This window comes from Danio aesculapii, chromosome 6, assembly GCF_903798145.1.
Source record: "Danio aesculapii chromosome 6, fDanAes4.1, whole genome shotgun sequence".
NCBI lineage: Eukaryota > Metazoa > Chordata > Actinopteri > Cypriniformes > Danionidae > Danio > Danio aesculapii.
The window spans coordinates 24,760,540-24,776,449 of record NC_079440.1 but is presented as its reverse complement, the minus strand read 5'-3'; the positions used below and the strand labels follow the sequence as shown (position 1 = coordinate 24,776,449).

Genomic DNA, 15,910 nt, shown 5'->3' with positions numbered 1-15,910 from the left:
AGTTCACGGTTTGCTCATATCACACATTCAAGTAACTATTTTACAAAATCATGGTTTTCACTATACAGTCTCTAACTTGCTGCTTCCCAAAAACCATTATGTTGATGATTTATAATTATGAATCACTCTTGCTATTTCAGTTAATTTTGCCAAACAACAACCGAGCTCGTTAACCAAATATTAATGGTTAACTGGTCAGATTAATATTAAATTATTATTTAATAAATAATATTGACTTGTTTATTTTGTGTCTGACACATTAAATATTGCATTTTAAAATACTGATTTATTTTAACATGTGAACAACAGCATACAGAATATCAGAACAACAGCACATCTTCAAGCACCTGCAGCGTTTTCAAACAGCATAGAAAAACAGAATAAACTAAATAAAAAGAATAAAATAAATAGTCCTGCCCTAGATATTTTTCACTTAAATGACAAGTTTAGATTACAAAATGAAAACACTGACTGAATCCTTTTTAAATACCAGCATATGCTGTTTGTCCAATCATATGTTTTTTTTTTCTTCTACAAATAAAAATGCATTTAATCAACGGAAAGCTCGCCTTTGCTTTTATTTGATTAAAGAATGAAAAAGATGCGACTGACGTAATGCGATTTTTCCACTTATAGTTTACTTTTTTCAACTGAAAGCACACAGCGTGCAACGGCAAAAATGCAAGGTGCGCAGGGCGCTGCAAAATGCTCACGGCCGTTAGTAAACCAATCAAAAGATGCCCCTTTCAACGCAAAAAGTACATTAGCTGTGATTGGACGCTTATGCAGCCAAACTAAAATATATATAATATATATAATATTTTTTAATCATTTAACTGATACCACTAATCTGTTAAAAATGTACCCTTAACAGTTTATCAGTTATTATGAGCATCCCTAACTCTTTCCATTTGTTATTTAGCATGAATTCATCACAATCATGATTTGGAATATTATTGCAGCACACTGTGAGTACACATTTTTTATGCGTTTTTGTCATCAAATGGAGGATTTGGATGGGAAACTCCGACATCAAACTTAACATGATTAAGCGTTCTCGTACAGTATGAGTCTTCTGAATCTTTGCACTGTAATCATGAAATGTGTAGGAAATATAAAGCTAAACATCCCAGATCTTGATCTTGCAATCTTGCTACACACTCACACAATTACAATCCTGGCTCTTCCATGTTGTATAATGGTGTTAATTTATGGCTCTTTTTTAAAGCTTCCAGAAGTGCATAAATCTGTTGTAAAATAAACCCATACACTGCTAAGTGGTTGACACATGTCTTATGAAGCAGGTCGATGTGTTTTTGTAACAAAAATATTTTTAATTTTTAAAATTCATTCATTTATTCATTTTCTTTTCGGCTTAGTCCCTATTATTAATTAAATAAATATTATTAATCTGGGGTCGCCACAGCGGAATGAACTGTCAACTTATCCAGCATGTTTTACGCAGCGCATGCCCTTCCAGCTGCAACCCAACACAGGGAAACATTCATACACACTCATTCACACACATACACTATGGCCAATTTAACTTGCAATTGACCTATACCACATGTCTTTGGACTTGTGGGGGAAACTCACGCGAACACGTAGAGAACATGCAAACTCCACACAAGACAGCCAACTGACCCAGCCGAGGCTCAAACCAGCGACCTTCTTGCTGTGAGGTGATCGTGCTACCCACTGCGTCACCGTGACGCCCCATTTTTATAATATAAACTTAAATCTTAAGACTTTTGGTGACTGCTCAATTCGCAATCTCGACAACTTCATGGCTGTTCTCTGACTTGACATATGGCACATGACAATGATGAACAAATGTAGCTGTGCAAAAAAACTCAAGCTCTTTATCTCTTACAGTGAAATCTTCTGATATTATAACATCTCATTTTCCACTTTCAATAAATTAGCAGTGTTTAAATTATCACATACACGTGTCTTATGCCATGTACAATATGTCTATTCAGAGGTCAGCCAAGAATTAATCGAAAATGTGCATTTAGCAGTCAGCAGTAGTGATTTGAGTTTATTATATATATATATATATATATATATATATATATATATATATATATATATATATACATTTTTGTACAATCATATAATCATGCAATACAATTTTGTACTATTATATACAATCCAATGCATAAGACATGCATTAACCCCCCTGGCAGCATATGGGTCAGCTTTATGACAGATTTATGCACATTTAGAAATTTTAAAAATGGGCCACTATGAGCCCTGATAAAATTGAAAGCTGTAGACTGAATTCAGAAAATCATAAAAAATGGTAAATTCATTCATTCATTCATTCATTCATTTTCTTTTCAGCGTAGTCTCTTTACTATTCAGGGGTCACCACAGCGGAACGAACCACCAACCTATCGAGCATATGTTTTACGCATCGAATGCCCTTCCAGCCACAACCAATCACTGGGAAACACCCATACACTCTCATTCACACACATTCATTATGGACAATTTAGCCTACCTAATGTCTTTGGACTGTGGGGGAAACCGGAGCACCCGGAGGAAACCCACGCCAACATGGGGAGAACATGCATACTACACACAAAAATGCCAACTGACTCAGCCGAGGCTCAAACCAGCAACCTTCTTGCTGTGAGGCAGCAACACTACCCACTGCGCCACCACGCCATCCAAAATGGTAAATTATGGGGCCATTTTTATTTTTGGGCGAACTATTCCTTCAAATAAAATTCCATAATCAAAAAATAAATATATAAACTGAAGCAAATAGGGATGTAACAATTCACCGTGAGCCGGTTGTAAATCAATTAAATATGTGACGATTCAAACCGGTTGAAATTAATCACGGTACTTGTTTTACACTACTTACACTAACAGAACAACAAATATGATGCACCGTAAGCACAGAGAAAAACTACTGTCACAGACGTCTATATGCCAAAAAAATTGTTAATAAGCCAAACCACGCGGACCGAATGATTTTCAGCACTGCTTGTTCGAAGAGAGCTATAGTTACGGAGATCACACTGTGCATCAGTGTTTTCAGAGCAAAAGTGTGAAGATGTTTTTCAGACTGAAAGAGCAAGTTGTTCTCTTACAGAACCAGATATTATTTTTACCCTCTCCTTTTCAAATTAGTTTATGCATATTTTAATTATTTGCTTATTATTATTGAATATTTAAAAATGTTCAAGATTATCTCTTCTTAGGTGCATCAAACTGATACTAATTAAGTATACAAGTAATATTAATTATTCACCTTCATAATCATGTTTAACTCCTGTCTCTATCCTACTACATAATTAGTAATTTTATAATCAGTATTTTATGCCAGTGGCCAGTCCCCTGAAGCAGAGAGCCTGTTGACCACCTCTGTACACACTGCTCTCTGGTTTAGGAAAGGCTTACCTCTCCACACCAGCCATCTCGGTCCCTAGTGAAAAAGTTTTTTCATCAGCAGGGGACATTGTAAATGTGCAAAAATCTCAGCTTATGCCAAAAATATAGATATGCTGATATTTCTTTTAAAAAACATAAAATCCCAGCACAGTCACAGTTTTAGTTTGTTTATATTAATTAGTAGCAATTTAGCTACGGCAGAAAATTATATTTTGCAAAAAAATTTGTAGCATTTAAGAAAAAAATGAAAGGGCTCGTAAATCGTGAGATTAGTATCGTGAATCGTATCGAATCGTGAGTCAGGTGAATTGTTACATCCCTAGCAGCAAATAAAATGTATATTCTGTATATTTTATTTAGAATAAGTATACTCTGAATTGTGTGAGAATCATATTGTCTATTTTAAACAAAACAGTTGCATTTTCATTTATCCAAAATTGTGCAGTTCTAACACACTGGATCAGTTAGGGTTAAAAAAAACTTACATTAATCATGCTAGAATCATATTAATCACTGCAACAGATGTAACAGCAATACAAGATTTAACCACAGACATATGCATTTGCTTAAATTCAAACTACATCCAAAAATACATAAAGACAGAGAACACCCCCTTTATACATACTTAAAGCTAAAATTAAGCTGAAAGTCATATTCAAGGGCGTGAGGGTGAGTAAATGAACTGTAAATGTTCATTTGTGGATGAACTATCCCTTTAACCTTCAACAAAATTATGACAAAACCTAACCATGACAGAGCACTTGATATTTGTCATAGGTTAGAAGATGAGTTTCAGTGATGGTTGTCCTTCATAACCTACCCCTGCAGAGTGATACACTGACGCAAACTCTCCATCCAACTGCCACATAACATCGCTCGGAAATACTGTGAGCGCGCACATAGAATGGCCCTGTGGGAAAGGAGAAACACACACACATACAGACGTTAGCTTCCCTTATCATTCACACACGCTTCACACCACATTACCCAGGCTCGATATTTGCAAAGCAGCCCTGGGAGATGTCTATGTGTGTGTGCTTGTTTGTGTGTGTTATTCACTGACTGATATGTTTGAGCATGCAGTAAAAAAAAAAAAATAGAAGACCTCATGAAATAAGGGAAATGTAATGGTTTATTGTAGCAATCATTCAGAACATAATTACCTAAACAGTACTTTTGGGCATAACACACACATCACTGACTAGGTTCTTGCAAAGAAAAAAAAAACTAATTTGAAATCAGTTACTCTACATCATTTTCACACATTAATAAACAGTTATGTTAAAACATAACTCTAGTGTGAGAACATTTGGGATATTTTAGCATGGTATGACCACCGTAATGTTTTCTGTCTTGTTGGAAAGATCTGCAACACGTGCTGCTGCTGCAGAGGAATACCAACAGTACATCGACAGACACTCTGCTGTGAACATATGAGACATATTGAGAGCATACATGAAATTGCTCAAAGCAGTGGGGGATTCTGATTCACTCTTGCTTATAGCAAACACTAACCAAACTATTTAAATGCCGTTTTGGAAGCTCACTGGCAGCAAATAATAAAAGATTATGTACATATTTATACATTTATTTAATATATTAAACAATAGTGTGCAAATGAATCTAAACTGAAAATGAAATTGTCAAAATTAAATGTCAAAATACAGGAGAAATTAAGCTCTATCATCAAGCATAACAGATTACAATTTAAACTGAAGAAACCCACTTATTCCTGTACATATTTAAATACAGTAGTATGAGATCATACAATACATCAACACACACACAGTCAAGTTTACCACACAAATTTGATAACCATTTATTTAAACTTCCAGGGTAATATAGATATTTGCTATTCAACTGTAATCCTGTAAATATATACAAAATTGAAAAATATGCCATATGTTTAGGAGGTCTATTAATATTAGTTTAGTATAAATTATGTTTTTTTAGATATCATTATTAAATAGAAAGGTTTCAGCTCTACACAAATAAAGTTAATGGGCTCTATTTTAATGATCTAAGCACAAAGTCTAAAGCACATGGCGCAAAAGCATTAAGGGCATGTCCGAATGCAGTTTTGCTATTTTAAGGACGTAAAAATACAGTTTGTGTCGCGGTGCATATTACTCTGATTTTTTTCATTAGGGTTGTGCTTATTATCTTAATGAGTTCTGGGTGTGTTTTGAGAATAAACCAATCAGAGTGTCTTCTCCAAATCCCCTTAAGAGTCAGTTGCATTGCGCCATGGCACATTTGCTATTTACATGGTGGACTATGTAAGTGGAACAACTGACCGCTTCACTAGTGAGTTAAACAGACCATCTGCAGCGCAAGGATAAAGAATGAGCCTTCTCTAATCAGCCTTTACTTTCACTTTCTTTCTTTCCTGGATAACGAAACAGTGTTGTACGCACTCCATTAAAGACATCCATTAGCCTACATAATTACCTTTGTTTGTTAAGCACAAAGATTTGTTTCAAAACTATTTCTAAATTCAGTTCTAATTTTCAGTAAACGAATAAATGAGCAATGATAACGAAGTGTGGTCAAAAATCTGAGTTATATCCAAACACATGTCCTATTCTTAATAATTTTTGTCACATTTTTATCCTTTATTTCTTTTTCATTTGTAAAGATATACCTGTATGCATATTGCTATACATACTGGGCGGATTAAGCAATGTGTTTGCATTGAGCGCGCACAACTAACGTGCTCTGCGCTGGTCTATTGCACAGAGTATTTTAGTTCCTCAAAATAGCTTAACACACCTCTTTTCTACACTGGAACACCCATAAGTCCACAAAGTGGTGCAAATGGATTTGCCATTTAAACAACGTGGCGCAAAATGGGAAAAATAATGTGCCGCTGGTCTGAAAATAGCAACACATCGCGGCAAACACGTCTTGCGCCTTATTGCATCGGGTGTATGATAGGGCCCAATGTCTTTGAACTAATTACTTACTGTATAATATTTTATTTTAGGCTAAATTTAGCTTCTTTTTAAATAGAAAACTGTTCTAATCATACCAGTTGGTATGACAACAAGTTTGTACAATCAAGCTATATTTCCTATTACTCTCAAAGACAGCCAAATAATGATTAAAGAAATAGTTAACATAAATTACACACTTAATGCACATCCTTTGCTCTTCATTTGTTGCACCAAATCATAATTACTATTTCTGAAGCCATAAGTGCAAACTTCCCTGAAGGCAGCATTAGACACAGCTGGTGACACTTCATATGCTCTCTTATGTCCTTCATCTTCTTCCTTCCAGTCCTCCTTTATCTCTCTCTCTCTTTCTCAACCAACAACCCGCTTATTCTCTATGTGCATTAAACACTGCTATAAATAGACAAGTTTTTTATGTGTCACTTTCTCCTGGTCTCCTCTCAGAATAAACTACAGTGTTGAGTGAGGTTGACCAAGAATATCTCTGAACAGAACAAAAATATCTGACATTTTGGATTCTTCTTTTGTTTTCCAGCTCTAAATGCAGCTATTCATAGCCATCTTATTCAATAAATACACTTTATATTATTATTATTATTATTACAGCCAGTTTTGTCCTCACTTTATGAAAGAGCTTATTGAAGTTATGGATATATTTCAGAGAAAGTACAATCTCCAAATGTCAAGTATTTCTGTTCATGAGCTATATAGCACACACTCCATTCCTATTGTTTTCTGTTTGTTTGTTTGTTTGTTATTTTCTCCCTGCAGCTCAACATCCATCCCAGTGAAATTACGAAACTGAATCCCCCTTTTGACAGACATTTGCACTGTATATTTGTATCTGCTATATTGGAATCTATTTATAAGACATATTTAGATGGATTAGAAGCTTGAGCGACACTAATTCAAGCAGAATAAGTCCAATTGGTTAAAAGCATTTGCTAAATGAAAAAGGAGATTTTTTTAGTACCAACTGTTAAATGTTACCATGGCACCACCAAATTGCAATTGATACAGTATTCAATTGATGATCCCTGCATTTATCCACTGACCTGCAAAATTCAGAGATGATCTGCATCGGTGGTTGATGATATTAAATTAATTATGTCAAGTTTAATTATGCACTTAAAGGCACAGTTCACACAAAGCTAACATTTCTGTCATTTTACTCACACTCCATTTGTTCCAAATATAAAGGAGTGGATTTTCTTCTGCTGAACACTGTTTCTTGTGTATGCCCAGATTTTGTGTGAATGTGATTTAATAAAAATACCAATATTTATTATTAGTTTGTGTCAGGGATGGGCAGTATTTATGATACAAGTATTACAAATGCATATCTTAAATACAAAATCGTATTTTGTAATTTGTATTTGATGGGGTTTATGAAAAAAGGCTAAATATTTTGTATTAAAATACTTAAGGGTCTTGTATTTTTGTATTTTTAAAATACTGTAAAATACTTTGTAAGAAGTCTACAAGATGATATCATAAAAATGTGGCCTCAGATTGATGCTTTCTTTGTTATTTGGCTAAGTTTGAGGTCAGAACAACGCTTGTAGTATGGATGGAAGTTATGCACCTTTGCTTTAGAAATGAGATGGAATAAAACATCAGTCCATAATCATTGTCAGTCTCAGTACTGCAGGTGGAAATTCAGACAAAACTTGAGAATAATAAAACACCTAAAGGTGTTCACTAAGGGGTAAACTGAGACATTTGTTTACTTTACTAAGTCAGTTTAATGGTGAAGGGATTGATTGAATAGTCCTATTAATGGAAGGTTTGTGAAGAAATGTTATACTCCAATGTAAAAGTACTTTGTAGTATTTTCAAAATACAAAATACAGTATTTTATTTTGATACTCGTTAATACTCGCTGCTGTATTTTGTAGTTTATTTTGATACATGTAAAATTGAGGTATTTGGTATTTTATTTTAAAATACATTTCAATGTATTTTTGCTCATCCCTGGTTTGTGTAGGCTCATGTTTCATTAAATTAAATAACACTACTTTCGATATTTATAACATATAGGTAAATATCAAAAATAACATTCATTTTCATTGTTAGATTATGCTAACTAATGTGATCAACTACAGTGTGTACATACTGTTATTATTCTGATATTGGTATTATGATCATGTTTTTGCCAAGCACATTTTACATAAAATTACATTTTGTATAGACTTCTTAATAAATGGCGTATAATTGTAATTAAGACCTGGAAGAATTTGGATGTCTGGAGTCTATAACAGATTTCCTCTTAAGGGTAAAATGATCTAAAAATGAGTCGTAACTCACATTGTGAAATAAAAAAAATATTTATTACTCACAAGAAAGATGCAACAAAAACCAAATTTTCAGACGTGCAAAATGCACAGGTACATTCTCAGAGATTTTGCAAAGATAAAGAACCCTGAAACACCACCCACTGTTTAACAAGATTTATCATTTAAATTTTTTTTTTTTTTTTTACCTCCTCTTAAATATGACACATCTATTATTATTTTTTTTATATACAAAACTAATAGAAGTCATTAAGAATGATGGTTTGAAATGAATTAAATCTACATGGGAAAAACACATATACTGACTCGCTTAATAATTATGTACAGTTGAAGTCAGAATTATTAGCCCCCCTTATTATATTTCCCAAATTATGTTTAACAGAGCAAGGAAATTTTCACAGTATGTCTGATAATATTTTTTTCTTCTGGAGAAAGTCCTATTTGTTGTATTTCAGCTAGAACAAAAGCAGTTTTTAAAAATTTTAAAAACTATTTTAAGGTCAAAATTACTTGCCCCTTTAAGCTATATATTTTTTTCGATAGTCTACAGAACAAACCATTGATATACAATAACTTGTCTAATTACCCTAACCTGTCTAGTTAACCTAATTAACCTAGTTAACCCTTTAAATGTCACTTTAAGCTGTATAGTCTTGAAAAATATCTAGTAAAATATTATTTACCATCATCATGGCAAAGATAAAATAAAACAGTTATTAGAAATGACTTATTAAAACCATTATGTTTAGAAATGTGTTGAAGAAATCTCTTCTCCGTTAAACAGAAGGTGGGGAAAAAATAAACATGGGGCTAAAAATTCTGACTTCAAATGTATATAATGAAAACATATTAAACATTTTTAAATGAGATTATGTATAATATATATATATATATATATATATATATATATATATATATATATATATATATATATATATATATATTGATGATAATACTTACTGCACTGCACAGACCATGAGGTAAAGTAGCACCAAACTCGCACTAAATACTAGGCTTATGCTATTTTGTTGAATAAATTAAGCAACCAAATGTAAATGAAATATGACAACAAGACGCTGAGGTGCCAGAAACGGCTAAGTGAACCAGTCGTTCATAACAGAGATTCATTCACAAACAAATCCGTCCCTCTGTTAGAATTAGAAGTGAAAGCAGGAGAGGGGGTGTGTTTCAGGACACAGATTAGATCAAATGTAACAGGGAGAGTGGATAATACATTTTCATGCACACAAACACATGCTCTTTGTCGGCAATGCCCGTGCAATCACTTATCCATCAATGTAGAAAAGTGACGTACTGTAAAATTATAATTTTCGTAATTGAAATAAAAATTGCATAGTGATCACTGACCATCATAGATATATGCATATATCTGTATATATCTCTGGCTCTGGATGGCCAGTCCTACACTGCACCTTGGCCGATATTAGATTCTGACGGTATGATAACCTTGAATAAAAAGGTATCACAGTATTGTGATTCCTGTTCTAAAATATATTCTCTTTAAATGTCTGGGTAAAAAACTACAACTTTTTTCCCCTTTGAACACAATATATTTTATTTTTTGAAAGACTTATAATATTTTTGAGCGGTGAACATGTCAGGCTGAATAATTCAAATGAATCATTGACTTCTGCTGTCTTCATTTGTTTCAAAAACAGATTTCTTTACAATTTAAAATGGCATCTTTGGATATTTTTTTTGCTGGAGATACTGTTGTCCTAAAAAACTAAAAAAAAAAAAAAAATGTAAATAAAAAAAAATCCTACACATACCTTAGGAACGGTATTGCAGAAAATGTTGGCAGTTTTAAAACCTTGACTTTTCCAAACGGCGGTATACCTTGAAATCGGTTATCATCCCATGCCTACTCTACTAAAATGGCAGCTCTATTGACGCATTCCTTCCAATAGACAACAATAGGGTAGGCGACATCTAATGTGAATATCTATGTTATTATAAAGTTGATGATGACAACATTGCCATAGCAAACTGTGAGATATGTAAATTTGGGGTTGCTTGCCAGGTATTTTAAGTTGAGGTGCTATTTGTTTTTTATATTAGTTTTTTTTTTTATATTTAATGTTGCACTAATGTCTAAAAGTGAATAATTTATGTTATTCATTACTTCAAGAATATTCAAGTTACCTCACAGAAGTGCTCTGTTTGTTAACAGAGTTGATGAATGTTAAAATAAAGTGAATTAAATAAAAAATAAGGAACTTCCTCGATCTGTTTCTCCGCTCTACTTTATTCTTTTTTTATGTTCTGTAGATGTATCGGATCAGGTTTCGGTATCAGCAGATACTCATGAATCAAATGACTCTGACTCAAAGGCAAAAAAACCTGATGGGGACATCCCTACTTGTTACCACTAGTTGCTTACAATTTACTTACAATCCATACGAATCAATTATCTACTTTTTATTATTTGCACATACTGCTTACTTATAGTACATTAATGTTATAACCTTACCCAACTCAACTCAACAATTTTTTTTTTTACAATTGTGACATTTCAAACCCGCTGTTATGCTGATGCACCTGCTTCACAGTACGTAACAGCTGATAATGCAAATTTTATTCTGCATACATGTGCAATGAAAGATTGTTGGCGTCTCTTGGGAAATGTACGGCCAGATGAGAGGGAAGGATGATGAAAGTGAATGGGAGATTAGCTGTGTGTATTTCCTGCAGTGAGACTGACGGCTCTGCAGCAGTCACCTCAAGCCTGACATACTGATCAGGACTGCAGACGTCTTTCCATACAAGCCAAACCCACAGAGATGCTGCGCCCGGCTGATGATGAGGCAGAGCCTGTTGCTATAGTAACAGGTCATGGTAACTGCTCTAACCTCTGCAGAACCAAAGGTGCTAACGAGACACTCAGTCAGAGAAAACTATAATCAAATCGAACAGCGCTGTAATTCCTGATTATATCCATGTGACATATATTCAGCAAAAACTGCAGATTAATGTGTGCGTGTGCAAAATACTAGGTTGCGTATTTTGGTTTTATTGCAAGATTATGATTAGAGAGTAAACAGCTGCTTTCTGATTAGCTTCACTATTGCTGTTTTATGTAAGAGTAAACTGTAATTCTGCCACCTCCTGGACATTTATGATTCAGCAGCATTTACTGAATCTGCAAAAGTCAGATTCCAGCAATGACTGAAAATGAAGGATATCAGCTGGCACTAGTAGAGTACTTGCAGAAATCCTAAAGGTAATTTTAATACCTTTTTAAGACTTTTTAAAGATCTTTTCAGAAAATTTTAATACCTCAACACCACTTCAAATTCTAATCAGTATCAAACCTTTATCTTAATAAAGAGTTGTTAATAAACAGTTGTAGTTAAATAAATTAATGGAGCACAGCCATGCAATAGAACTCAGATAAGTTACTAACAAGAAACAAACCTTGAAAGAATAAATTAAACCAAAGGCAAGATTTATTACAATATCTGACCAAGTGGCAACCTCCCGTTCTCCCTCATGAAGCAAATACGGAAGTAACAGAAACTGCAATTCATCGAAATTCCGCTAGTCCTGGCTCCATATGGAGCAAATTTCTATTGACCCCACTGTTAAAATGGCCAATTTTACAGCAGAAAAAAAGGTGTTTACAGCCTGATACAAAGAATGATTTTGGATCATATAGCTAATATTACCCTTCATGACAACTTTGAGGGGGTACATTTTTTTTATAACTCATCCGTTTCCATTATTTAAGGTTTTATTAAGTCTGCATAATTAAGGGCGTGGCCACTTGAGTGACAGCTAGGTCTAGTTGGTCGCCGTCACTTCACCTCAGCTGATTCAGGCTGATTAGCCGATGAACTCGGCATATACATCATATTTTTGTTTTGTTTTATCTGGCTTTACACAGTCAGTTGCCTTTTGGAATTATTTCTTACAATTATCAGATGATATGGCATGCTGTGTGCACTTAATTGTGCTCACAAACCATTCACGTGGCCTCCTTCTCCCAGGTGAGTAAAATACTTATATACCATCTCTATAAATGTATTTGTTTTATTTAAGATCATTTATCATTGATATTTTTCTTTAGACCTGTAATGCACTCCAGAATCTGACAGATTGATTAGCTGTAGGCTCTAGAACAGTCATATGAAGCGTTGTCATACAGTGTTATGCCTGGATTTAATCAATAGTCTTGCATTTACTAACACAGATTATATCTGAAGTGTTTGGAAGTAATTTGCGTTTTCCTCCTGTAGAAAAACATTATAAGAACAATGTTTAGTGGTTCAATGTATTCCAACAGTGTTTTTAAAAGTCTAACTACTTTATTGATATAGTGTACAACCAAGCACATGTGGTCAGAACACAAATGAGTCGCAGGTAAAGAGGTATTAAGCGTTTCTCCCATGGAAAACTAGTCTAAGCAAAATGCCAGCAGGCGTCTGTAGCTCCGCTCACGCGCCGCCTATTTGCTCTTGTTTGGTATCCCCCAGTTGGTGCGATGATTGGCCACGCCTACTGGTAACTTCTTTTGGGTTCTTCAGAAACTTATAAGTGACATCACGGATACTACGTCCACATCTTTTAGAGTGCATGTATTTGACACGTTTTAGTCAAGCTTCTTCTTCTTAATTGACTGATTGAGAGTACGCATCAAACATTAATACATTAAACATTAACATTGCCTCAGGTGAATGTAATAGCTATGTCAGAATCCAGAAACATTGACTTTAAAAAAATATCTGAAATGCCTTCGTTCAAATTCAGTGAGTGGTGATTTACTCCCAGAGTGCCCAGATAACCTCAGCACGCATTGTTGATGTGCCACCCTGATGTTGGCAGACGTTGGGGCAAAGGTTGCTGTCGTAGCTGTTTTGACAAGTTCAGCTGGTAGTGGTGTGGCTGGTGGTACATAATAACTGGCGATGGACGGCTACAGCTGTTCTCTGCGGTCAACAGCAACCTTGTGGCTAGCACCCTGCATGTGGAACTTTACAGCGTTTATGCCCATCGACGATATACTTATGTTCTTTTTACAATATGTACAATAGGCTTTGCGGTTGTTTTCAGCAACATGCTTCAGCCACTGTTTAAACTCGTCTTTCTCCAACCAGGAGTACGAACTCTTTTTTCATCTTGCCGTCTGTTTTGCAGTATGGTTTCGCTACATGTAGAAAGTGTCACATCACCTTCCTGCGTTTGTTGCAAATTACGAGACATCACCCGGACGTGACACGGCCCGAACCAATCACGTGGATCAAGTACATTGTTGTTAATATTAGGAGGAAAATAAATATATATATATATATGCTTCTTTGGACTCAAACATGTTGAACAACGCTTGAGAAAAATTTAAGACCTCGAAAAAAACATGATTAAGACGTTTTAATACCTTTTAAGGGTCTTAATTTTCTCATGATTGATTTATCAACTTTTAATACTTTTTAAGACCCCGCGGATACCCTGACTAGGCATGGGACGATAACCATTTTCAAGGTATACTGCGGTTTGGAAAAGTCAAGGTTTTAAAACCACCAAAATTTTCTGCTATACTATTCATAAGGTATGTGTAAGATTTTTTTATTTACATTTTTTTAGTTAAGAACAACAGTATCTCCAGCAGAAAAGAAATCCAAAGATTCTTTTTTAAATTGTAAAAGAAATCTGTGTTTTTAAAGCAAATGAAGACAGCAGAAGTCAATGATTTCTTTGATGCTTCAACTAGGGATGATAGTTTTTAGCTTGTGTAAATAATTAAAACGGTTTAAGGGTAATGGGTTTTCATACAATTTTTAATAAAGTCGGCAAATTGGGTTAAGAGCGTACAGTGTGATGGTTGCAATGTGATTTTTTTAATCAGTTACATGAACCTAGATTGCAAATTACTCAAATTAGTCCCTTAAAAAATAGTCACCCCAAACTGCAAACTCTGTTGTCATATACACACCCTTCACTTAGTCCAAATCTGTTTTTCTATATTCTGTTGAAGACAAAGAAAGATAAACAGAAGAATGTAGGACAAACACAGCCATTGACTTCAATTTATTTATTTTTCATATACTATGTATGTTAATGGCTAATATTTTTCAACATTCTTTAGAATAGCTTGTTCTAAACAAAGGTTTAGAGCCTCTTGAGTGTGAGTAATTGCTGAGGAAATGTAAATTTTTGGGTGAACGATCCCTTTAATTTTAAGAACTGATTTTTTTGTTTAACATCTTATCTACCCAGACTTTAATATATGGCCTTATTAGGTGATGATATTTAACAACCTTCACAATCAAGTATGAGATGTATTTATTAATTCCTTTATAATTATTTAATATGTCCCTTTTTGCTTCATTAAAATGCAACTCCACACATTTGTGTAAAAATAGGTTCTTGTTATCCAATATACTATGAGATCTGAGATTGTTTCAAAAATGTTATGCTTAAAAAAGAGAAAAAAGGAAAAGAATAAGAAATATTCACTGTTAAACAAAGGAGTTTATGGTGTCATTGTCACAAATTTGCTTACTAGCGAACAAAGTCATTTTTTTTACGAAAATATGTTTAAATATAAATAATACATTTCCTAATCAAAAACATAACTTTAATTAAATTCTTTAGAATTTTTAAATAGAAAAAAAAAAAAAAAACCTCAGGACATTACAATAATAGCAAAATACTGCATGTACCCGTTTATATATATATTTTTTTAGCAAACTGTAAAAATGATTATTTTACCTGTGTGCTGAAAAGACTCTATCTGCCACCTGGATGCTGATGTCAGACATTTCACCCCTCTGATAAAAAGCCAAAAGATCTGACCCAAGCCCTGACGCTGGCTCAAACTGTGCTGAATCTGACAACAAAAAAAGAAAGAGTAATGACAATAAAAGAATGAGCAACACTGCCAAAACATGTAGTGGAGCTACTGATTATGGACATACCCATTAATCCCACTGTAATAATTGTATATTTAAAAAAATAAAATAAAATAAAATAAAAAATAAAAAAATAAAGTGTTGTTCTTGGCTTTGGTGAGGATTTTTTTTTTTATCACTTTAAAATATATATATATTTTTTTTTTTTATGTAAGTGTATAAATGTATCATGACCAAATCAGTTTACATACTTCCTGCTTGCACATCTAGAGCAGTAGTTTCCAAAGTGGGGACTGAGGGACAATGGGGAGGTGTTTCTTAGTGATTTCCAAAATTCAAATACATTTTATTCTATTACAATTACCATATTTTATCCATAACCTAT

At 33.9% G+C, this 15,910-nt stretch overlaps 1 protein-coding gene across 1 annotated transcript in view; it reads right to left on the bottom strand.

The window, feature by feature from the left end:
• The window catches only part of btbd8 (BTB domain containing 8), a 49,920-nt gene that overhangs the window by 22,407 nt on the left and 11,603 nt on the right, over positions 1-15,910 (bottom strand). The window contains exons 5-6 of the mRNA XM_056459813.1: positions 15,386-15,503; positions 4,226-4,315 (exon numbers count right to left, since the gene is read on the bottom strand). Coding sequence (XP_056315788.1) covers positions 4,226-4,315; positions 15,386-15,503 — 208 coding nt within the window. The remainder of the gene's footprint in view (positions 1-4,225; positions 4,316-15,385; positions 15,504-15,910) is intronic.